Source organism: Microchirus variegatus (genome assembly GCF_963457635.1).
Source record: "Microchirus variegatus genome assembly, chromosome: 14".
In the NCBI taxonomy this organism is placed as follows: domain Eukaryota; kingdom Metazoa; phylum Chordata; class Actinopteri; order Pleuronectiformes; family Soleidae; genus Microchirus; species Microchirus variegatus.
The window spans coordinates 13674786-13698773 of NC_139815.1; the positions used below are offsets into that span (position 1 = coordinate 13674786).

Consider the following 23988-nt stretch of genomic DNA (forward strand, 5'->3'; position numbering starts at 1 on the left):
ACTCTGCTTTTCTCTTATGCAAAAGAATGCATTGACCCCCGCTGGCTGTTCACTACAGTAATCTGCCAAAACCCCCCTGGTAACTGTGTGCTTTCCTCACGAAGTTGTCATTATGAATTTATCTTACTGTTCCATTATCTCCTTTAGAAAACTAATGTCATCTTAGGGTAAACACCTCCGGTTGTCTTATGCAGGGCTGTGTCTTGTGTTGAAAAACAAAAATCCTGATGAAGAGGACAAGGAGAGGAAAAGTCACTCTGGCCCTGCCTCCCTATTTCTGTCTCTCCGTCAGATGAGGTCATCAAGCACCAACCTGCTTTGTATATTAATGATGCAACAACCCAGGAATTTTGATAATTTACCAAGAGCCTAGACGCTGCCAATTGGCTGGCAGTGGAGAAAGTCTTCATCCCGATTTAAGGGAGAGATAACACCCTTGATAGAACTGTGACAAAGGCTAGATCGGCAGTGTGAGGCACATATAGGCGCCAGCAGAGAGAAGACGGGAGAGGAGCGAGGCACAGGAGGGACTGTGCAACTCACTGTGCCTTTAAAGCGCAAAGCCCCTCCTCCACAGAGCTGAGCAGAGCAGTCGAGTGGTGCTGGCAGGAACCTGAGCCCCACGATAAACTCTGGCATCAGCTTCCCTTCATCCGGCAGTCAGAGAGGACACAGTGAGGGCGCAGGGGCAGAGAGACGGGGACGGAGACAGAGAGTGACAGAAAAAAAAAAAAAAACAGAGCAGATTGACAGAGCAGAAGAGGCTGTCATTGGGAATCACAAAGCTCTTTTTTTTCTTTTCTTTTTTTTTTACAGCAGCAGAACAGTCGCTCTGTTTGCTGCCTCCCAATGCAGGCGAATGCTGGCAGCGATGACGGGTGGCTCGTTTTCCGGCGGCACAGCGATCTGAGTGATGGTACCGGCTGCAGCAGCATCACAATCCAAGGCAGGAGCTCTCCTCACTGCTCTGGCTCTTAGTCATCCTCAGCCTTCCTCTCTCCATTCTCAGAGTGCTATCAGGGCCATTCATTGCTCCCATCTCATGCTGCCTGCCTCCTCATCCTCATCCTCCTCCTCCTCCACAGCCTCGTCCTCAAAAATCTACTCCTCCTCTGATGAGCCACAGCCTCAGAGTGAAATATCCCTGCTAATAGAAGCTTCTCCCTCTGTCAAGACAGTAAGTAGAGTGTGTGTGTTGGTGTGCGTGCATGCGTGTGTGTGTGTGTGTAAGCGAGACAGAGAGACAGAGGAGCTGTTAAAGATTGGGTTGTGTGTGTGTAGCTTCAACGATCCTAGTGCATGGACAGTGAGCTCAGGGCATAGCAACAGCAAAGTGATGCACAGGAAAGAGGGGTGTGTGTGTGTAAGTAGTTCATTCTTGTCCATCTCTGGTTTTCCCTTACTCTTTGCATGCTTCTGTGAAGTAGAGAAACAGGGAGGAATAGAACGGACAGAATAAGTGATTGCTTTTTTTTCCCCCTCCCCATCTGTCCAGGTGCCATGTGTGACTGGCCAAAACACCCTGTGGCAGTGGCATCGCCCTGGATTAGGCAAGTAGCTCTCCCCCCTGCTTGTTCTCTGGGGCTCCTCTGGGAAGCTTTCAGGGGATTTATCTCATCCGACCGGATGGCACAGAAGTCTCTGCCTCTCTGAAAAGAGTCCAGAAGAGAGAGAGAAAAAAACATATACTACATGGATAAGAAATAAAATAATTATCCAATCACAGCACAAGGAGGAAGACTGGGTTCCCTTAGCAACAACTGAAGAAGAAGAAGATAATCCTTTTCTCTTTCTGCTCCCTTGGTTTTTGGGCACACCCCTGTGGACTGCTGGGGGTCAGTGTTTTGTGAGAGGACTTGGAAAGCACTGTTGCTTAAGAAGAAGAGCTGCCACCAAAATTCCAGAAGAAGGTGCTTGTTTTCCCTTGCAGCCCCCCCGCCTTTGTAACTGTGTCTCATCGATAGCATGATCGTTTTTGTTATCCCTCCACAAATTCTCATCACAAGTCACGTTCCGCTGGCTTAGAAATCAATTCATTCCGATCCCACGCCTCCTGGAATAAGCCCTGCTTTTGGGAGATACTGGACGCATCCGTGCAAAAGCCCACACCTACCTTTCTCACTTTCATGGGAGAGAAATAAAGGACTACATGATAAAGTCGTCATTTTCAAAGAGAATGGATGTGAGGCAAAGTTTGTACTAAGAATCCTTTTTTTTTTTTTAAATACATATATATTTTTTCCTGGAGGAGCAAACGTCGCACTGCACAGAGGAATATCCCCTTTTTCTGAAAAGGATCTTTCCTTTTGCTCCATAAAGACAGTGGCCCCTTGCTAAAGGACTATAGTAAGACAGTAAATTGTGTCCCCCCCCCCCCCCCCCCCGAGCCACCGATAATGTAGAACAGGATAATTTTGAATTTGAGCCACTGCTGGGAGTTCTATTTTTCTATCTATGCCATATAGCTCCTTTGTCTGCCATTATGTCGCTGTGTTTCACAAGTAAAAGAGATCACACAGGACACACTGAAGAGGAAAGAAGTCTCTCCTCTGTGTAGACAGGTGTTTTAAATAGCTCCTCCTCGAGAACAATTTCAAACATACACAATGACACATGAGATGAGTTGGCTCAACATGATTATGTAAGAGTTTCATAGCAGCCTGAGCCAGTGCAATTTTTTCCCCCTCTTCCCTTTTTTTTCCATGGATTTACAACATTTAACTTTTCCGATGCTCATTTTCTGTTCATTTTTGGAAGCGTCTAGGCATGAGTGTCGGAGCGTGACCCGGTGCCGAGTGAGTGGGCCAGGCAAGGCGTTTCGGCTGCCCAGGTGCTTTTAAGATGTTGAGGTATCCCTGCGCGTCCGGGGCCCCTGTTCGGATCAGTAGCACTGAGGCTCCTTGTAGCCAAAGACATGGACCCCGACTCGGCTCCCCCACGCCCTCAGCCTGTTGGCCACTGGCCCCACGTCACCCTGTAAAGGATGTCCCTCAGCAGAGCTCCGGCCCGGGACACCTCTGAGACCCCCAGCCCGAGAGAACGCATCCGCAGCCACATGAAGATGGTAATCGACCAACTGGAAGGCATTCTCAAAGAGCTCAAGGATGTGGCCAAGGAACTTCGGGAGGTGAGTTTCAAAATTGTTTTTTTAGTGAGGAGTAGAAGGAGGGAGGGGTAAATTGAGGGAGGGAGAGAACGAGGGCGCCGGGTGGGTGTGCTTCTCAAGTAGGGGGCATTTAACTAGGTGTGAAATTCTTTTCACAGCATGGAGATTTTGATTAAGATTTGAAAGTGATGAGATATCAATTGTCTTTTCTTTTTGTAAACGGAAGGATATTGTTGACTTTATAAAAAAAAAAAATGGCTGATCAGTAATGACAAATGTGTCTTCATGTGTTCAGTGGCTGTCTTGAGGGAGGCACCGTCGATGTGACGAGCAGCTAAAAAGCAGCAGAGCCGGGCTGAAAGGAAACAGGCAGTGCTTAGATAAGATACAAGATTTGAGCGCTGCGGTAGTTATATAACTATTTTGTTAAGGATCGTATGTGTGTTTTTCCGACTGCCATGGTAACACTGAAAAAATGATTGTGTTTGTGCGAGGGTCAGGAAAGACATATTGCATATGTGTGTGCGTTTGCTCCCACTTGCATCTAAAGCTATACGAGACTCGTGGATATTTCGGAGTACTTTTGTTCGTGTCTGCAAGATTACAAAATGGCCATCGTCATTTAAAAAAAAAAAATTATCTTTACAATAGTGAGTTCTTTCGGCAAAGCTTCTCCAAAGAAACAACGAGATGGATGCTGAGCAAACAGGTGTGTGTGTGTAGAACATCACAGGATTAGCTTCCCAACTGTCTCAGATCAGATGCAGAGGAAACATGCACATGTGTGTGCGTCGCCAGAGGTGAAATAGGGGATGTTGTTGTACGTAATGACTTTGGAGGTGATGTGTGTGTGTGTGTGTGTGTGTGGGGGGGAGCCGCCATAACTCACTCCATCACCGGGAACCCCACAAGAACCTTTGCCCTCCCTTCTCTCCCCGCCGAGTCCCAGCTCTGTCCAACTCACCACGCTTTACTTTATGTACTTGCACAGTTGTAGGTGCAAGGCCACAACTAACAGCGCACCTTCTCTCTGGTGAGCAGGAGAAGCCGGGGCCTGTGCATGGGGGTGATTGATGATTATGGGACAACTGCAAGTGGAATAAAGCTGGCTGGAGCTATTTATAAACAAAAACACAGCCTGTGCCTCTGCCAGCTCCAACACATTTTACCATTCTTATCCCAGACCCCATTAGAGGGGGCTCTGCACAGTGGCTCAAATGTCATTTTTCTTACTGGGAGAGCAGAATCCCACACATCGCTAGGGCTAATGCGTCACATTACTTGCAGTGGTGGACACAATATGAGTATCAATAATCCTACAATTAACTGACCGGTGAGTTTGCAGAATGCATCAATGGAAGATGAAGAAACACAATCAGAATAGTGGCATCAGAAGCTTAATGTCCCATTAAATCTTTCATTCTTAGCCACACGAAAGGAACAACGTAATAGATAACAACTGTCACATAAATAAATGATGAATTGCCACATGAATGTGGTGAAATAAATAACCCGGTGGAGGAGCAGTAATGACTGATTATCTCCCACAAGGGCTTTTGGGAAAGTGGAGACACTGCAGTGCTCTAAGGAGTTAAAGCTGACACCACAGAGCACGGAGCTGGCCAGAAATTAAGAAGTCACTGGTGTGTTAGTACTTCACAGCGCTGCTTTCATAGCTCAAGATCACATACCTTACAGTGTCCTTGTTCACTTCACAGTGCACAGAGCCAGTCGAGTCACAAAGTAAACCCAGCAAGAGAATTCAAACCCCACGTTTTGCGAACGTGATCAGTCACAACTGGAAACCGATTTTTGTTTTCTACATCCGATGTTATGAATATCCATCAAATCAAACCTGCACACATTATGTACCGCAGTGCTCATTTTGTCGTAATTCTGCACCTCTGGTTGGTTTCAAGAGGTTTTCGCAGTCAAATCATCGCTGCGTTCTAGTGCAGCAGATCCTTCAAAATCCGCGTTCTGTAGATTTCTTCGGACATTAGAGTGTGAGGAATGCTTTTTACAATTGCTGTTTTGTTTTTGAAGTAAGTTTGCACAGGGTCCAAATTGAATAACTCTCAGCAAGCACCATTAAGCTGATGAAAATGAAATGAATACAGCCAATGCAATAGCACCAACAAAAACAAGACACAGGAACATGTCCTTAGAGAAAGACCTTCAACTCAATTTAAAAGACCTTTAAAGAGAGAGAGAGAAAAGGGTCACCCATGACTCTTACTTTCTTGCCTGCCAGAATCCATCATCCTCATTGGTAAATATCTCTTCCCTGAAGGACCGCCTTAACTCGCATCTTAAATAATGGCGACAATAGGTTCATCATTTTCACCAGAGAGCTTAAATCATTGCAAGCGACACCAAACGCAGTTTAATCTAACCCTGTGGTAATGCTAAACTTTAACCACATAAATAAAAAATGTTTTCCTGAGTGTTAGAAAATCCTAAGCAGTATTTCTATTGACATTTCACTGAATGGTCACAATGCAATTAACTTACTTTAAGGGAACCAGAGAAACGAGCATGAATTGATTTGAATTGTCAGAATTCATACTCATATTTGACGCCTATGTTGCATAATGGTAGTTTTTGTGCATCCGCCACTGATCCCTGATTAAATGTATGTTGGTTCTTACATTTTCAACCTTTTCTTTCCTACTAGGTTGAGAATAAGTCGATAAAAAACAAGTTGCTTTTGTTAACAGCTCAAAAGTGACATGAAATGAGGTCACATACATCCAAGCGGGCAGATAAATAGACCTTAAACGATACGTGCTTAAAAAAAACGAGAGATCGTCAAACAATTACGCCGAGACGGTGAACATGACTCATGATGTTTTCATGTCAGTTTTCAAAGAACAATCCCTTGAAAATTCACTACCCAGATGGCATCATGGTTTGAGTAGTTGTCTCTGCTTACCACTCATGAGGCGAGGTGTAAGGGGAGGTATTCTACAATGGACAAGCGTTCCATCCAGAGGATGATAGTCCATCGCTGCTATGTGCTATGGAGACGAGAGATAAGCACCAGACACAGTCATGCATTCTTCATCAGCCTTCCTTACTGTTGAATCCCATTACAAAATGTATGGCAAGTAAAATATGTGTGATCTAAAAGAAGGACAGTGGGACGTAATATTTTGACAAACTACTCTATTTGTAATAATAATAGTGGCAGCACTGGCAACTCTAGAGGAAGTAATTCATTTAGGTATCATGTTAACCTTGGACTTCGGAAAGTCGGAGGATAAACAAGGGGAAATAAATGACACTGAAGCAAGTTGGAATGCACTAAGACATTTTAGCTGCTAAGTAGTTCCTTCTTTGGGAATTTTATAACACTGCAACAAGGGCAACCCAGGCAACTAAAATGGTGGAGCGCTGTAATGGTGTTCATAAGAGAAACTGCTTGGTAAATTCAAATAATTTAACAAAGTGCTAAAGAAAAATAACATAAAAAAGGGAAGCAGTAAGAACGACTGGTGAGGAGGGTTCGGCTGCGAGTCGCACTGCCTTATGGAACCAAATAATGGGCGATAATAACAATAATCATAATAGACAATGTTGTATGTCTGCACTCATCTCAAGGCAAATGAACACGGAAAGGCAATCAGGACTTGTAGACTTAAAGCTCCAAATGAGAGGAGCGAATATAAGCTGGACAAACAGCAATTAGCAGCAGCAGAGAACAGCATGTTCAGGACATCTGCCTCCGTCAGTGAAGCCTTGGTGTAGTTTTCTGCACATCCTCGTGCTTATGCTGGAGACTGTTTCTTCTCAGTTACCTGCAGCCTCAGGACAAGAGGAGAGAGGCAGCAGGAGAAAAAAAAAAACACTAGTGTCAGGTGAAAAATCCATCCTCCACATGTCAGCATTTTGGGGACCAAGTACTGAGTAATAGCTTTGTTAATGACAATAGCCACCGTGCAGTTACATGTGTTTTTTTTTTTTAAAAGTGTGTCACTTTTGATGGAACAAAAATCACAGTCATCACGTTTTTACCTGTGAGCAAGTGCAGCAGGAATCATCCCTCACTTTCAGATCTTGGCTTGTTTTGGGGAAATAGTCTGGTACATGTGGTAAAATTGGAAGGTTCTACGATTTCGGTTCTATGCATTTACAAATACCAGCCAGCGTGAACCAATTCACCTGAACCAAATGAAGGTGTTTGTGTTAAAATTAGGGCTGTCGATAGATACAAATAAATAAATAAATAAATAACAAATTAATCTCACATTCGTTAATCTAGAGAAATCACTATTAAATGTTTGCTTTTCTTCTAATGACTACATCAGTGAATAATCAGGCAGTGTGCATTTCAGACACCATTGTTTAATTGTAGCTTTTTTTTTTGTAACAGAACGACAAATAGGCCCTGTCCCAATACCTCCCCTAACCCTACATTTTTGCCCTAACCCTACATTTTGCTTGTTCTCGTGTAGGGGGGAGCAAGGGGAAATGCGATTTTCCCCTTATAATCAACCCTCAAGATGTAGTGAGCTCCGATGTGGGCTTAAAAAGAAGTAGAAGATGAAATTACCCATGATGCTTTGCGAATTCAGCGAATTTCAACAAAGATGGCGGCCACATCTGCCGAGGAACATTTTCGTTATAATATATTTTCGCAAATAAGCACGTTACAATGTTGAATTGGTTTGATATACATCCACAGGACCGTTGAGCTTTGAACACTAATGTCAGAAAAGAACTGACAATTTATAAAAGCAGCTAGCTAACTAGCTAGCTAACAGCTATTTGCCGAGTGCTTCGAGAGAGTATGCCCGTCATGCAAATAGCCGCTAGCTTGCTCTGCTACATCTGGGTAGTTTTGTCAGTGTTTTGGATGTGTGTACCGGCATTCACTTGAACACGAATACCCTGGACTTGTCAGATTTCAATCACATTCGTGATATAGTATTTACGAGGACGAAGAAAAACCGGCATTGACGGAGAAAAACAAACACAGCCAACACAATAGGCAACACAACAGCTGGAACCGCCGGCATTGTTCCTTAATGAAATAGAACGCTCCACCGGTAGAATTGTCAACATGTGACGTAGGTTAGCACTTCTGTTACGTTCACTACGTTAATTTGCATGTAGTGGTGTCCCAATACCACTTCCCTCAATGACGGGAATTTACGGTTGAGGGCACTCAAAACCAAGGGGAAATTTTAAAGGGGAAGGCATTGGGACGGAGCCATAGAGCTATGGGATTTCAAAAAGACTCAAGCCTATAAACTCCGAAAGAGAGAGCGAACAAAAGCACAGTCAACAGTCAGCGACGCAGGGTAGGTGTCCGAAAGGAAGTCGCCTGCTGCCGGCATATTATGGGCACTATCGGTGCCTAGAGCGGTTAGTTTGCCATTTACTTTCCACTCCTTGACGATGTCGAGGAATTCATCTGTCTCAGCAATTAGTCACGCATCTGTTGCAAAGGATCGCAACTTCCAGTCATTGTCAATAAAATGTCAATAAATTGTAACACCCAGGTTGTTTTATCGATGGTTCCCTCGCTCAGCTTCTTAAAATGAAACCTTCTGCCCAACAATCCCTCACCTCTCTCCATCTTCAGCTACTATCGCACTCTCTCCTCTCGGACACCGTAAGTAAACAGACTTGTGTTAACTGCGTTAACTTGTTTCATCGCGTTAACCTCAGCTGTATTAATCACAACGAAGGAAGCCTGCCAAAAGAAGAGTTAATAATCTTCAGCAAAGTCAATTCATTTGCTGTTCTTTTATAGTCTGAAGTCTGTCTTTAACGCTGCAGCCAGTTATCCAAAATGATAGTCTGCTCTGGGCCAGTTTGACAACCAGTCAGCAAGCCAGCCAGCAGGGTCCCATGTCCCATGTTACAGCACAAACCGCATCAAGAAAAGAGCCACAGTCTCCTCTCCACTGTGGCTACACAGCTCAGTGCTGAACCAAATCGGTTCCAAACCCAGAGGCCGCACACGGGAGACCAAAAACCAAAAATCAAAAGTCTATTTTCCTTCCACAGGGGCCTTATCCTCTCCTCACACCGCATTTCCCTCTGCTGATGCTGATGCTGCTGTGTGAGTAAACTGCCAAGGAAGCAAATATCAACATTTAACCATGAGAAGGTTGGCGGGAGGACACTTTCATTCAGGACGCAGACATACAGTATATCAGTGACATTGACACAAGCACAAACTCTTTTCATGAGTTCACACTTTAACTATGGACAGATTGGGGCTTCAAAACAATATTAGGACAGCTACTGACTGGTGGGTCACTGCAGAGGCACATAATCTAAATTATGCAGTTGATTTACTCTTCAAACCATTAAAATATTGAAAAAAAACTAAAACAAATATGGGGAAAACTCGATTAAAATGTGTATCTAGTGTGCATGTGCCAGCACGCTAAAGTTATTTTGCCATCAAAACAAGAATTGGTGACTTGACATGGCTCAGTATTATGTATCATTTGGAAGGGGAACGTGACACTTTCAGTTTGACCCAATAAGTGCCCACATTCGGAAATTACAATCAGTCGCAAAGCTGTGTCGCGGTGGATCATTCCCCCACAAAACAACCACTTTGGCTCCCAGTGTTTGGTGTTTACTGCTCAGTTGACCACAGCCCAGTGAGCTCAACTGGAGAATCTGTTTACATCTGATTAAGGCAGGGAATTTGCCCACTTTCTGACCTGTGAACATGCAGACCAGCTGTCCTTGCAGGGCAAAAGCCCTCGGTGGGCAATTCTGAAAGTTTAATCACGCGTAGAAGAAGGTACCCTTCAACCTGGGCCAAAGGGTTTCTTCTCATTAAAAGACATTTGGAAGAAATGACGTCCCCACCTACTATGTCTGTCAATTTGTTCCTCCCTGCCTGACCTCTTTTTGTGTGTGGAAATTAAATTCCTAAATTAAACTTGGTGACGTGCCTGTAGCAGCACTCTCTTTGCGCAGGAAAACAACAAGAACACGGCCCCTCAAGCCTTATCTATTCTTCACTGAATACAAAACTCCCTGCCATCTCCATATACCTGTGTTGCTATCTGAGCTGAGCTCCACGTGAATATGTCTGTTCTTGGAATGAAACAGAGGCTGAATTATTTGATGAAACACTGCTCCAAGCAGAATGTCAGCTTTAAGCTGTTGGGAGAAAATGCTCACGTTATAGCTGCACATAATCTGATACAGATATCACGTAGAACCACTTCATTTGAAAGGATATTAAAAAAGTCTTGGTGATTAAGCTGTTGCTTTTACAAAACCATTGTGGAATTCCAAAGAAAGCAGCGCCGACTGAAAGGAGAGCAGAATCAAAGAAAGGAGAGAAGCGGTACACACAACGGGTTAATACTTTAGTGACGTCTAACCTTGAGAGCTGTTGAGACAATAAAACTGCACCATGCAAAGCATTCCCCTGAGCCTCTTTTACCTAACATGGCTGTGTGGAGCTCCAGCTCCTTTAAGATCCAGCATATTGACTAGCCCATCATAGCTGGACGACCCAGTGGATTAGCTGGACCTTTGAGCCGTGCCTCCCCCCTGTGAACGCTGCACTCAGCATAGACTATAATGAGGGCTTTTGGTCAGACCTCTGCTGAGGTAAACAGTCCAAAAATTGCACTGGTCGTGCTCATTGATTTTTATCAACGTATATACGCCTACTGTGGTTGACCTATACAGCGAAAGCTGTGATTTATATATTTATTCTACACAGTGCACATTTGTACTTTTTTTTTTTTAACCAAGAGCCCTTTCGCATATCCGTCAGCAATGGAAGAGCTGAGGAGGATGAAAAGGGGGTCTTACAGACAATGCAAAGACAGAGAATGTGAATAAGAGACATGGAGAGAGAGAGAGAGAAAGAAAGAACAGGGAGAAGAAAGGCAAATAGAGATAATGGTTTCTTCTGGTGCACAGAATTGCGACAGACTTGCGGTGGAATAGCTCAGATCAATTGTTGCAATTGTGCTGGTTCGTGGGCGTGTTTAGGATTGTTTTGGCCCCGTCGCTGTGCTGTGAATAAAACCAGTAGGATGTAGTTAATGGTGTGAAAAATGGCATCCATCGTAGTGCACAAGCAGCCTCCAAGAATAGCTACATCATCTCATTGTGTCAAAGCATACTGTACGCAGAGGGGCAGCTTGCTCCCTTTTAGACCATCAGACTGTCTCGTCCAGCGTGTGCGGCTACTACGTTTTACTGATGCAAATAAGACGTACAAGAAATACCTATTAATATCGTCTGATTTTGTGGGGTGTGTTATATTTTTGTAGCCTGCTAAAGCTGTCAGAGACGCTCGGGCCAACCCACTCACCAGTGGAGCAGCCCAATCCAGATATGGATTCTTTGGAAATGTGCTATAGTGATGATCATCAGGAGGTTTTTTTTTTGGTTTTTTTGGCTGTTCCTTATTTTTAGCCAGAATGTGTGATGCATCACAAAATAACCTAGTTTTTATTATTGTTCTGTCTTCTCAGCCAGTAAAAATGGCTGAACTGTAATGACACCTAACAATGCATCTGCATCTGCAACTTAGGGTATATATTACAATTAATGCTGGGCACGTTAATGGCGTCCAACGACGTTAATGGCGTCAAAGTTAACGCAAATTAACATGACACGTTTCCATGACAACTGGCCGGAAAAAAAGACGTGCGTGACGTCATGTTTACGTGACTCCTGATTGTTAAAATGAGTCTCTAAAGTAATGCTAAACTTTCAAAACAGAGGCAGGCATATGCAGTACACAGGTACGCTGGTTATTTGTAGCGTGCTAACGGCGCTAAAAGGAGCTAACGCAGCTAACAGAGCTAACTGGTAAAAGGTGCCTGGACTCCGGTGCTGTAGCACGTAAACATGACGTCAAACCCGTCTTTTTCCGGTCAGTTGTCATGGAAATGTGCCATGCGTTAACCTAGTGCTCAACACTAATTACAATAAAAAACAACAAACAGGAAGCACAAAGCATGTCGGTAAAAGGCCATGGAATAAACCACAGCTCAAAGATATACTATAGAATACAAGAGGAATATTATGCTTAAAGGCAGTTTGGCAGCAAAAATGTATTGGTGGTTGTAGTTTGACACATTAAAAGACTACATGGCTCATTAGGAAGCCTCAGTCAAACATTTCCATTTCCTTTATCTGTTTTGGAAAACCTAATGTGAAGAACAATGCCCACTTTTACAAAGTACTTTTGTGTTGAGTTCTTATCAGTTATGATAATTCTATAAGGAAGTTGTTAGAGTTATACGTTAGATTCCTGTCTTTTGTCACTTAGTACATTTTCCCAGTCATTTTTTTGTGTGTAGGAGAAAAACAACACACAGAGACACATGACAAAATAAGGACATGTCACAATGAAGGACTTTTTTTTTGGGTGGGGGGGGTCTATAAAGTTTAGCTACTGACTTCATTAAGACTTGCTTCATGAATCCAGACAGCAAAACTGCAATCTAATGATCTCAGCTGCATGCTTGCAGATTTAGGATAAATGTGTTTTGGCTTTGATTTACTTTCCACGAAGACCAGAACTATGGTGAAGTCAGTCTGTAAAATATTCTGTTAAGATGGTGGATTGGCCGAAAGTAAAATTATTGCCGAGATGTTGCTACCTGGTCGGTCAGGTCATGGATTTTGGGGGGATTTTCTTTTTATATAGATTTATTATTTTCTTTCTCTTAGAGACACCCCATAAGTCAAATATTATGGTTTTTTGGTTTTGGCTTGTAAAATGTATGAGATAGAGATGGCGCATTCCAAATGTGGGTAACATAGCCCAGAAGCTTTGCGTTTATCGCCCCCTTTGGACTTCTACCATTGGCACTGTTATGCTTGCACCTCTCCTCCAACAGCCATGGAAAAAAAATGTCCGTCTATGTTCATTGCAGGAAAGTCTCCACAGACTCAAAAACAAGTGACTGCCATCCTGATCTCATTTGGCAATGTTTGAATGTAGCAGATAATGTGTTGATATTTAAAGGTTACACGCTACAGCTTTAAATGTTTTCCAAATTGGTAAATTGGTCTACATTTTTGTGGCTTAGGCTCAAATTAATTTGAATTATTTTTGTAAAATGCAGAAACATCTGCCAGTTCTACTAAATAATAAAGGGCCTGATGTGATTTTCATTAATTTCTCTGAACATAAGATCACACAATCCCAGAGGGAATAATGGGCTAATACAGAGGTAATTCACCTTGTCATGTAAGCATCGGAACTCTGGAAATGGCAAAACATTAGATTCTCTTTCTGGGATTTGTTTCTAATCCACCTAATTATTGCCAACGAGACAGGGATCCATTTAACATTTAAATGTCATTAATTACTTCACTTTGTGAGGAGCCTGTCTGTCTGAATCTCTGACCCAAGTGTCTGAGCAGTGTCATAACTAATCTGCGCTGTCGACCTGAGCTGGATCTGTCTTCCTGAATTTGTATTCATTATATTTTTATGTTCCTCTTATTTCACACGTGATCATTCGACTTCATATAGAGGCCGAGGCCAAGAGGGATTACAAAAACTCAACTTACCTGATGCAATGTACAGTTTAAGGAACTCAGCTTGTAACACAGCTTCTGATTGCACAGATAAATCACAACATTTTTTTAAATTACATGATACATCAGCAAAATAAAAAAAAAAAGAGCTGCATTACAGCTTGACACCAGTTCACTTGGTGCCTAAACAGAGAATAAGAGACCGTAACCACTGCTCGTAAGTTCCTTTATTCCTTTGTTTATCTTTGCTATAAAATCTGCTTAATATTCATCTCAATTACTTTGGCTGTGTGGATAAGTTCATTCTTGTCAATTTGACTGCTCGTGTTAAATCTCGTTAAGGATCGACATACAAGAAAGAGTTGTATACGCAGCATTGACAAGTTTTGAGCCAGCAAGTGCCAATGAAGCAGGTTTTAAGGCTGCGGGTGAATGAGTTGGATGTGGTAATGAGTTGGATTTCCATTCAATTCATTTTTTTTTTAAATCCTCCTTTCTTCTCAGCTAATAATAAGAGGCCTTTGTTATAATAGATAGATATATTTGTACACCTGTCACCAGTTTCTGCAAACTGCAAAAAATGTCTCAGATGTAAATCAAGCACCTTCAAGGTCCAGTTCAATCAGTTCTAAAATGTATGTTTTATATGAATACATACTAAAAGGGGTCATTTTCCTTCACCATAATGACAGGGACGATATCACACTACAAGCAAAAGTAGGTGGAAAGCCTAATCTCATCACATGCTGGTATGGAAATCTAGGGGATAGAAGCAAAAAGGAAGCTCACAAACATGATCAATATAGTCAGTTAAAATGATATTGGACCCCCAGATGCTGCTGGTGGAACTGTACTAACCCATCGAGGAGAAAAGCTCACCTGCCAGTGCAGCCACAGATACACATATCTATCTATAAAGCAAGTTGTCTGTGTGTCTGTGACGGGCATATCTCACTGACTGTTAGTCAGATCGCCCTAAGACTTTGGATATGGGTTGAGCATGGCCCGATGGTGTGCATCCTTTATTTTCATATTTCTTTTGAGGAATTTTAATTTTCACTGATTTATCACGCTACACCAGGCAGGCAGCGGCTCATCAGCAGCAGCTGCGCTGTCTGGAGGTGAGACATTGCGGCGAACCTGTTTCCAAAGGTAAGCTAGCGAGGCTACAATTAGCATTAGCATAGGGCTAACATAATACAAACACTGTGCGACCTCAAAACTCAAATGTTTTGATTTTCGATTAGCATTTGCGTAGCTAGCTGTTGCGGCTGACAGTCACAAAACAGCTAGCTAAGCTAATGCTAATCACTTTTCGATCAACTGCTCTATAACACAACTCAATTTCCCCTAAACCTAATCTGTTAAACATGTTTTTTTTCCTCCAAATTTTGGTTTGAGGGAGCAAGACACAGTTTCTCCCAAACATTTATCGACCTCATTTCAGAATGGGTATGTGATTATCTATCCAGTCAGATAGCTGGTTGTTGTGAAATCAATACCAGTTTCATGCATTTCATCCAAAATCCATGACAACACAACATTAAAATTCAAGCATTTTCAAGGATTTCAAGCACCCATGTGAACCCTCCCTCCCTCCATCCCTCTCTTTCCATAATCACCTTGCACAGGCAGCTCACACCCTGCCAGTGGCATAGACGGCTGCCACCACTGTCACTGTCAATCGCATGACAACACACCATCTAATGCAGGGCACAACGAGATGAAAGAGGCACAGCAGAGGAAGGGCTAATTATTCACACACACACACACACGCACACACACAGCTAAGAGCAGACGAGGACAGAATATGTCAACAAACTGCGTAGGTGATTAATATTTTTTTTGTCATTGGCTCAGTCACCTGTGCAGTTAAGAAGATGAATACTGAGATTTGGACTTTTATGCAAAGTAGAAGATACAGAAAGTGTAAGCGGGTAAAAAAAAAAAATATAATTAGACGTTTTGCTTTTTCTGTTATTTTCGAGGATATTAACTGGGGATGAGACTGCAGGTTGATGTGGGCTGCAGAAGACCGAATGCCTTAGGTGCTGATGGGAGAGAAAAATCCTAATTATGATTATGCAAAAGGAAGATTGGAAAAAAAAATTATCATTCATCGATGGATTTACTTATGAGCATGTTTTAATAAATTCCCAAGGTTAATAACCTCCTTGTCCTCTGCATCTCCTTACAAACGGTGCATACTACATTTGATATTTTCCGTTTTAATATCCTCTGCCATCATGGGGAGGGAGGGTGTTGTATCTGTTTCATTTCAGTGAATAATATTAGCTCTTTTTCTTGCGGGCTACTATTTGTAATGCAACATGGACAGACTTACTAGCTGTCGTTAACAACATGTTTGCGCACCAGTGAATGCAGATATTAGTGATTACAAGTGAGAGGAACTGTGTCTGCTGGCACATGACTGCATGTCTGAAAATCCTAATTTTGATATTAAGTTTGATAACAAAAGGACATTTACTTATATCTGAATTCAACAGCAAGAGTTTGACTAATTGTGCTGATTTTTACCATTTTCTATCAAATAATTATAATCCATCACTCTGGTCACCTATTATTATTATCGTCTATGTTCCAGTGTTTCTTCCTCAAAACCTTGATAAATGTTGCTGAGTTCACAAAAACTAGATTTGTTCATATTTGACAACATTTCCTTTTTTGATGACCTGTTTAATTTTAGTTTAATATTTGGCATATACATTATTTATATTAAACATTCATAAGTGTACTGCATTGCAGACACAGAGTGCAGACACATCATAAATAAATCACATCGGATGGAAATACTGGCATATCAGTGATCGGAGGGAAAAAATGGTAGAGAGATGGGAGAGCAACTCGTGGCCACCACTTATCGATTTGGGTGCATAAGGGGCGCATGAAACAATAGGTGGTGTTGAAACACATAGGTGGTAACTAACATGCGTATAAGTAGCATACTAGCCATTTATTATTAAATAATAAATGTAGGAAAAATCTTAATTCATGTCATAATAGAATAAGGTTATGTAGAATAAGGTGTTAATATGTGCTCAATAAAGGGCTAGTATGTTACTTATATATGTTAGTAAGCACCTAGTTAATGGTGAATGTGTTCCTTAATATAAAGTCTCAAATATAAAATGTACATTTTGAAGTGTATCCTTGAATTGGTGTCATTTAATGTCAACCAAGGTGTGGAACCCTGCAATGCTTAACTTTAGAAATTCAAGTAGCCAATGGTGATGTACTGTATGATACCATTTTTTTCGGCATTGGATACAGAAAACCCCATACTGGCTGTCGTCCTCTACTAAGAGGTTGTCACTTTCGGGACTAATGTATGATCGTATTGACCAGTGGTGTTTTTTAATTTACTTTTACAAAAAAAAAAAAACATTATCCAAAGACCGTTTGTGCATTACTTTTTTTATTTGTGGGCATCCTAAATAACATGATAACTGTGTACAAGGACGTATGGTTTGTGTTAGCGTTAAAGGGTTATTAAAAGGGCAAGTATTGAACATCAACGGTGAAAACAGTTAAAAGGTCAATTGAATTACCATTTTCATTCATTCAACAGTAAAGACCTATACACAGAATGCTATTTCAGTGACAGATCAGTGATTATAGCGGTAACCTTGACCCTGCTCTTTGAGGCTTTCATTCAGGACCATGCAGTATAATTATTTCTAAATCACTAAATTGAATCAAGTGAACAAAATACATATATAATGTATAATCTTTTTTTTTTTTTTTTAAAGCAAATGCTTCTATAGGTTTAAGTATCAAGTATTTACTGTAACTTACAACTACATTCAAACACTAGGACAACCCTTGCTCTCTTAAAACTGGAGTGAACCTTAATTAATGGCATATTACGGCAGGTTTAATCGAGACCTGCTTGAGCACTACGCACGCATGTCGCACGAGTCAAACCCGCTGACACTTTTGCGAATATACGAGACCGACTTTGAGGCACGTCATTTCATTCAAAATGTCAATGATCACAGAATTTGACAGACATAAAAACAGCAAAGCCAGTGGTGCCCTGAGATTAAGTAAAGCCTCTCCACTGTCCTCAACTCAACTATGACTCACAGTTGTGTGACTCCTCGCGACTGAGCACAGATAATTCCGTTGAAGTGAGATGGATGCCATGATACTAATAGGGATTTTTTTGTGTGTGACAGGATATCTTCATCTTTGCTGACGATCATATATTCTAATCAATTCTTTATTATAATATATTGTAAATACAGTGTAGAAATCGATACAGAAACGCTGTTTAGTGTGAAGAAATCTGTGTGTGCAGCCATTGATAAATTGTGACCGTGTGCTTTGACCCGGACACGCTACATTTTCAGCCACTATCACATAAATCATAGCGCCCAGGTCTGCAGCTTCAGGTTGATTACAAATTCTGTGTGCATCTGTGACTTTGTAAAAGGCAAACCATGTGACTAATTGACCTGATGTTTAGACTCTCTCCTTATTAGGGTTTAAAGTAGACAAAGGAGGCAAAGGGGAGATATGAAGCAGACTGAGGCTGAAATGGGGACCTCTGCATTGCTGGTCAAGGTCATTGAAGGAATTCCAACTCCTAGAATCAGCTGTTTGTGTTGGCAAATAGGGCAGCTTGATGGAGTGTTTTGCCCATGCACAGTCAGGACTTTCAGTCGGGTGAGGGTGAAGACACACGGGTCATCCATTGTTGGTATAGGGAGATTTTTCGTCAGCACAAAAAAAAAGTAGTACAAGGGTATAAGGCACAGGAGTGCATCTGATGACCATGGCAGTGTGCATGTGTATGAGGGGGGATATTTCACAATCAGGGATCAAGAATTGGGTGAGGAAAAGAAAGAGAAGATGGAGGCATGCTGAAAAAGTGGCCGGCAGGCAGTTCTTTTTCAGAGCTGGGGTCCTGTGCCCAGGGCAGGGAGGGGGAGTGTGGTTTCTCTTTGTAGTGCATGAGGCAGAATTGCACATTCAAAACAATAAAAAATGGATCTAGCTATTTAACATCTGTCAGTCCTGCATCTGCACTGAGAGCTGAGAAGGCCAGTTGTCAGCCAAAGCATATTTGTGAGAGCTCACAAAGGAATATGAAAGATTTCCGTGTATCCTTCAGTGAATCCTCCGCATTTATTTTTTGACTGATGCTTGAATTTCACAAGTCCTTTGCTCTTAAGAAACCTCAGATATATCCATCTTGCATCACCTTTGCTCTACAGTTATTTGTAAAAACCAAAAACAACAACTGGTCTGCGTTTAGTAAACGTCATTTGCCATAACACAAATGCAGGAAATTTGCAATGGCTTTGCGAGTAGCTAAACTTGTTGTGGCACACATTCTTTGAAGGAGTTCCAAGTTTTCCGTATAGCTTTAAGTCTAAATTATGAAGAGAGGGAGAAAAACAAACAAGAAAAAAGCAAACATTAAAACATTAAAAAATGCCTTTAAAGCCACAAAACACCATCTGGAGAGCCTCATGCTTCCTTGAGGTAATGTTCTGAGTTTTCACATTATACAGCATATTAATGTGGGACAACATCGCTCAGAAATGTAATGTAATGCAATATCTGTAAGGAATATTTTTTTTTTTAAGTGATAGAGGGCTAAAGGTGCCACACAGTGGAGACAACATTTCCACAACGTACAGGAACAAAATTAGTATTCAAATTGGATTTTGATTTAAAACTACAATAGCATTTTTGAAAGGGCACTTGGGGGAGGGTGGTTGCATACAATCAGTGGAAAAAGCACATAGTTGCTGTCTTTTGATTGTTATTTTGCATATGTATAGCACATTAAAAAAAAAACATGCCTCAACACAAATTTGGACCCATTTTTTTGCTCCAATACTTGCCACAGGATTTAAAAACGGGAGTGAGTCAAACAGTAAACAGCCTGAATCTGAAAAATATAACGGCTCTTTGGGGACAACGAGGTCACAGTATATTGTCAGCTGTATAAACATACATAAACATATATAAACCCAGGTTGGAGGTATTTAAATAAGTGTCAACACATCATTGTTAGTGTGGGGTTATTACCTCACATTGTCCTCATAACTAATGTAAGCCATACACACTTGTAAACAAATAGCAGCTCAACTAGAAAACCTAATCAATAACTATTGGGTCTATCGATTCAAAGGGTTTAGTGTTATCCAAGCAAATCTAAATTGCCCATTTTAAAACTTAACCACTATGTGAGTTTGTAAAACATACAAGTTCTTTTAAAGACAACGTTTCCAAGGCACTATGGATTAAGACTTAGAACCATGACGTCACAGCAGGAACACAGTGTTGGCATTTATCAAAAAGCCATCACAGAAAATAATAATTAAAAAAAAACGAATTTTGCTACTTTGCAAAAGACTACGCTCAGACAAGTGCACCATCTCTTTCTCCTTTTTCCACAATGCATTCTATTCACTGCCATCTGTTGCCATTGTGATGCCCCACTTTGATTCTTCCACAAAAGGCATCTTAACTTCCCCCAATGCTTTATTTCTTTGTTGGTGCTGAACCTGCTGAATATTTTATAATGTCAGGCAAAGTCTTGAATAGGATCTCAGTCAAACCTCTTTTTGACTTTTTGTTCTAGTTTTTGTTGCCATTGAAGACCAGAAAAAACATAGCGATCGCATCAGGGAAGTCACGTGTTTCAAGACGATTTGAATTAAACAGCAAAGAAACAGGCAGAGGGGAAAAAAAAGGTGAAGTCTATCTACTTGATACGAACAGGAGACTGCGTGACCTTTGCACAAAACATGGGGTTTCACAAAGGTGTTCACGTCCACTAAGTGACGCCTACAGCAGAACATTTATTGGCCCTACGACTCTGGCTCAGACCTGTTATTAACATCATTCACAACAGACGCTTTTGATACCTGACAATTTGGAGGTGGTCTCAGACAAATGTGGCCACAGTGTAAACTAGGGATGTACAATTAAATGTTTTCAAATCGATTTTTTGGGTGTTCTATGCCAATTGAGTAAGTCTAATAATATATGATGGATATCATTCATATCTTTAGTAGATAATGTTTTGATGGTGTTAAAATTAAGCACTGTCGCGCTAAATATCAGCACCGCTGCAAACACAGATATTACAATCGTGCTGAGATTCAGTGCAAAAGCATGACATTGAGTATGTTATTGCCTTTATACAACATTTCTACAGAATAAATTTAGAAGCTAGCACAATTTAACGAGTACCTAGCATCACATACAATCAGCATCTCCTGAGCACTTTTGATTCATGTACATTTATTTACATGGTTTCCATTAACTGTGCAACCAGAGAAAAAAGTGTCTGCTGAGAGTTGCTTTAGTGGTTTGTATGAATCCAGCAAGTTTAAAATGTGATTTGACAGCTTAGGGATGTGAATCGGTATCGGCCTGGTCAAAATCAATAGATCCGATATTGGACAGATACAAATGTAAAATACTATGCACAGACTCATTTGGAGAATTATTACTTTGAAGTGACGTGTTGTAAGCAGCTTCATAGTTCATTAACGGTCTAAAATGACTGTGTCGGACTAATATCGGTCTCAGTAGATACTTGAGTTTGTGATATCGGTATAGGACACAAAAAACTAAAAAGTGGTATCGTCCCATTCCTACTGACAGAACGCTGCTCCATCACTTCATGGTGTCCAGCACCTCTGCTTTTGTGTTCATGACGCATTATAAGTCATCATGTTTATATTAAGCATCTCACTGGTGCCCACTCACACCATGATCTCCCTCACTGATGTCACATAAGCACACCGTTTGGTTTGCACAGTAGTATCCTTCTCCATCTTTTGACGGCCATTCAAAATAATATTCAAAATAATTAAAGTGTTATTCCTAAAATAATGTATTTTTGACGTACTTTGTAATTGGGTTGGTTGATAACGCTTGTCTAATCAAATTGCTTGCTGGCAACTGGTCAGAAGTAACTATTGTATGAAAGGAAACATTCCATCTTGTTTTAAAGCGCCCATAGAGTGGTCCTATCACACATATATGAGAGTTATGGAGGTCTACTTACATACATTAACTTGTTTTTATGGTCAAAAACCTCCTAGTTGCTGTCAATGAGCGGATAGAAATCTCTCCTCACTGAAGTTCTCGTCAGTCACGCCGTTTCAGACTGAAATCTCACCCCCAGAAGACAGACTGTCTTGTGATTGGCCAATACCTGGAAGTGACGTAATTAGCACAGCTCCCCCTCTGGAATGGTGGATGCACTGCTACTCATTATCAAAACATTATTTTAACAATGTTTAAAAATAGCTGCGTCACGACTCCCCGCCGCAGTCCCTTTACGCCTTTGACCCGGAGTCAGACCCAGAGTCAGAAGACACTGTCGTTCGTGAAACACCTCCACAACGGACGTTCTTCTTCTTCTGCGGTTCAATGTACACAACTGGATGTGCCCGGACTAGTGCCCGGAGCAGAAGGATCTGCTGTTCAGGAGAAATGCTGTTTACGTAACCAGAACGGGTTTTTTCAGAGATCTTGCTGAGCCCGAGATTACAATAAAACACAGCGTTCTCAGCAGTGGCTGAACTGTTTGTTTCAAACCTTCAGAGCTTCATAAACAAGGTAATGTCGCAGATAAATACCAAAAAACGCATTAATTGGTACTTCCATTCTATGGGAGCTTCAAAACAATAAGGCAGTTAATAGTAAACTGAAATTTTACTTAACCTTGAAGCTTCACGACAAAATGATTTAGCAAATCATATCACAATGTCCATCTTAAAAATTCCAATATAACACCCAAATCATTTGGCCCTGATGGATGAGCCACATTAAAGATCCACCTACTCTAATTTTCAAAGGGAGCTACCATCAACTTGGCAGACCTCTGACCTGCTACAGTGTCATAGTAAACATTTATTCATTGGTGGCTACTGCTAAAATATCAACACTGTCCAACACGGATATCCATCCATCCATTATCCACCACTTTATCCTCCACCAGAGGATCGCGGGGGGTGCTGTGTCTACCTCAGCTGACGTAGGGCTGGGAACACCCTGGATAGTTTGCCAGTCCATCGCAGGGCCACATCCAACACGGATATCTCTCCAACAAATGAAGAAACCACTGATCGAAAGAATGAAGTGACTTACTCAGAGCTGTCCACTTTTGACGACATTGAAGATGTTGATATCAGGTCTGAACTATAGTGCCTCTTCTCTGCTTGGCCAGATGCAGCCCACGTCGATACCTGGAGGAGAGAGACACCATGAGCCCCAGATTACAACAGGCACAACGCAAGGGTCTTTGCAAGTTACAAACAGGCAATTGTCATTTTCCTCCCAACACCCACATTGTTTGACTAAAAAAGACTTGCACCCATGTAATCGCCTATGGGTGTGCTGCACTTAAAACGAGGCGTGGGTTGGCACATTGGTGTCTCGAGGCAGTGAAAAAGCAATTGTGTTTTGACCAACAAAAACCTGGTCTGAAGTCAATGGTGCACGAAGAGCGACTGCCTCCTCTAGGGAAGCATTCTTTCTCAAACCTGGAAAATCTGCCCTTGTAACAGCAATCTACCAAGATGCGAGCACATCTGGCTTTTAAAAGGTAATGAGTGACGGTGCTACATTTGCATGTGTCATCCGGAAAACACTCATGGTTAAACAAGAAACCAAATATTGCGCTGGTGAACCATACATCTGGCACATTTACCGTAAAAATTGATTTGGATGCACCCAAATCACACCGACTCCATGTGCTTTATATTATGTGCTTCAGGCTCTATTACCCTTTACCTCGGTCTAATTGTATGGGTGTAACATTGGCAGATGGGAAACTGTTCTGCAGCCAGATTTTGCAGGAACGGCAGCAAGGGCTTGATACTCTGAGATTAATGATGACGGTCACTGCCTGATTGATAGATTGATAAAGGTTGACTGTGGCCCCCACACACTGCAGGTAGACGAGCCCCGCGAAGGCGAGGCAAACGGCTCCGCGGGGCTCCAGGGAGATTGGCTTTGGGGCTGTAACAGCTCAGGAAACATTTAGTGCTGGATCTGAATCTGGCTATAGCTGTTGGTGGTCAGGCAATTAGATAAACACAGTGCAAAACACAGCCTCATGCTGTTCTCAACCCACTCCTTGCCTGTCTGCCTCAGCACTATACATATGTATGAGCGTAAACTCCAGAAGACGGTAGAAAGCAACAAAAACCACCTATAACTCTTTTTTATTATTTCTGATACAGTTTGTCTTCTTGGATACAGTGTATTGTTTTACCAGTATACCATCATATAATAGGGGTTTTACTTTCTTGAAAACTGAAGCTTCTCTTAACATTTATTTGCACATACAAACGTATACAGTCGCCCAAAAGCAGCTGATCTGCCGT

The 23988-nt window shown here is 41.7% G+C and overlaps 1 protein-coding gene across 1 annotated transcript in view; it reads left to right on the top strand.

Annotated features, from left to right (window-relative positions):
• Positions 1–3040: 3040 nt before the first annotated feature.
• insyn1 (inhibitory synaptic factor 1) overlaps positions 3041–23988 on the top strand; it is a gene marked incomplete at its 3' end in the record, with an annotated part of 47471 nt that continues 26523 nt past the window's right edge. The window contains exon 1 of the mRNA XM_083901073.1: positions 3041–3127. Within this exon, the coding sequence (XP_083757199.1) occupies positions 3056–3127 (72 nt within the window). The 5' untranslated portion in view covers positions 3041–3055. The remainder of the gene's footprint in view (positions 3128–23988) is intronic.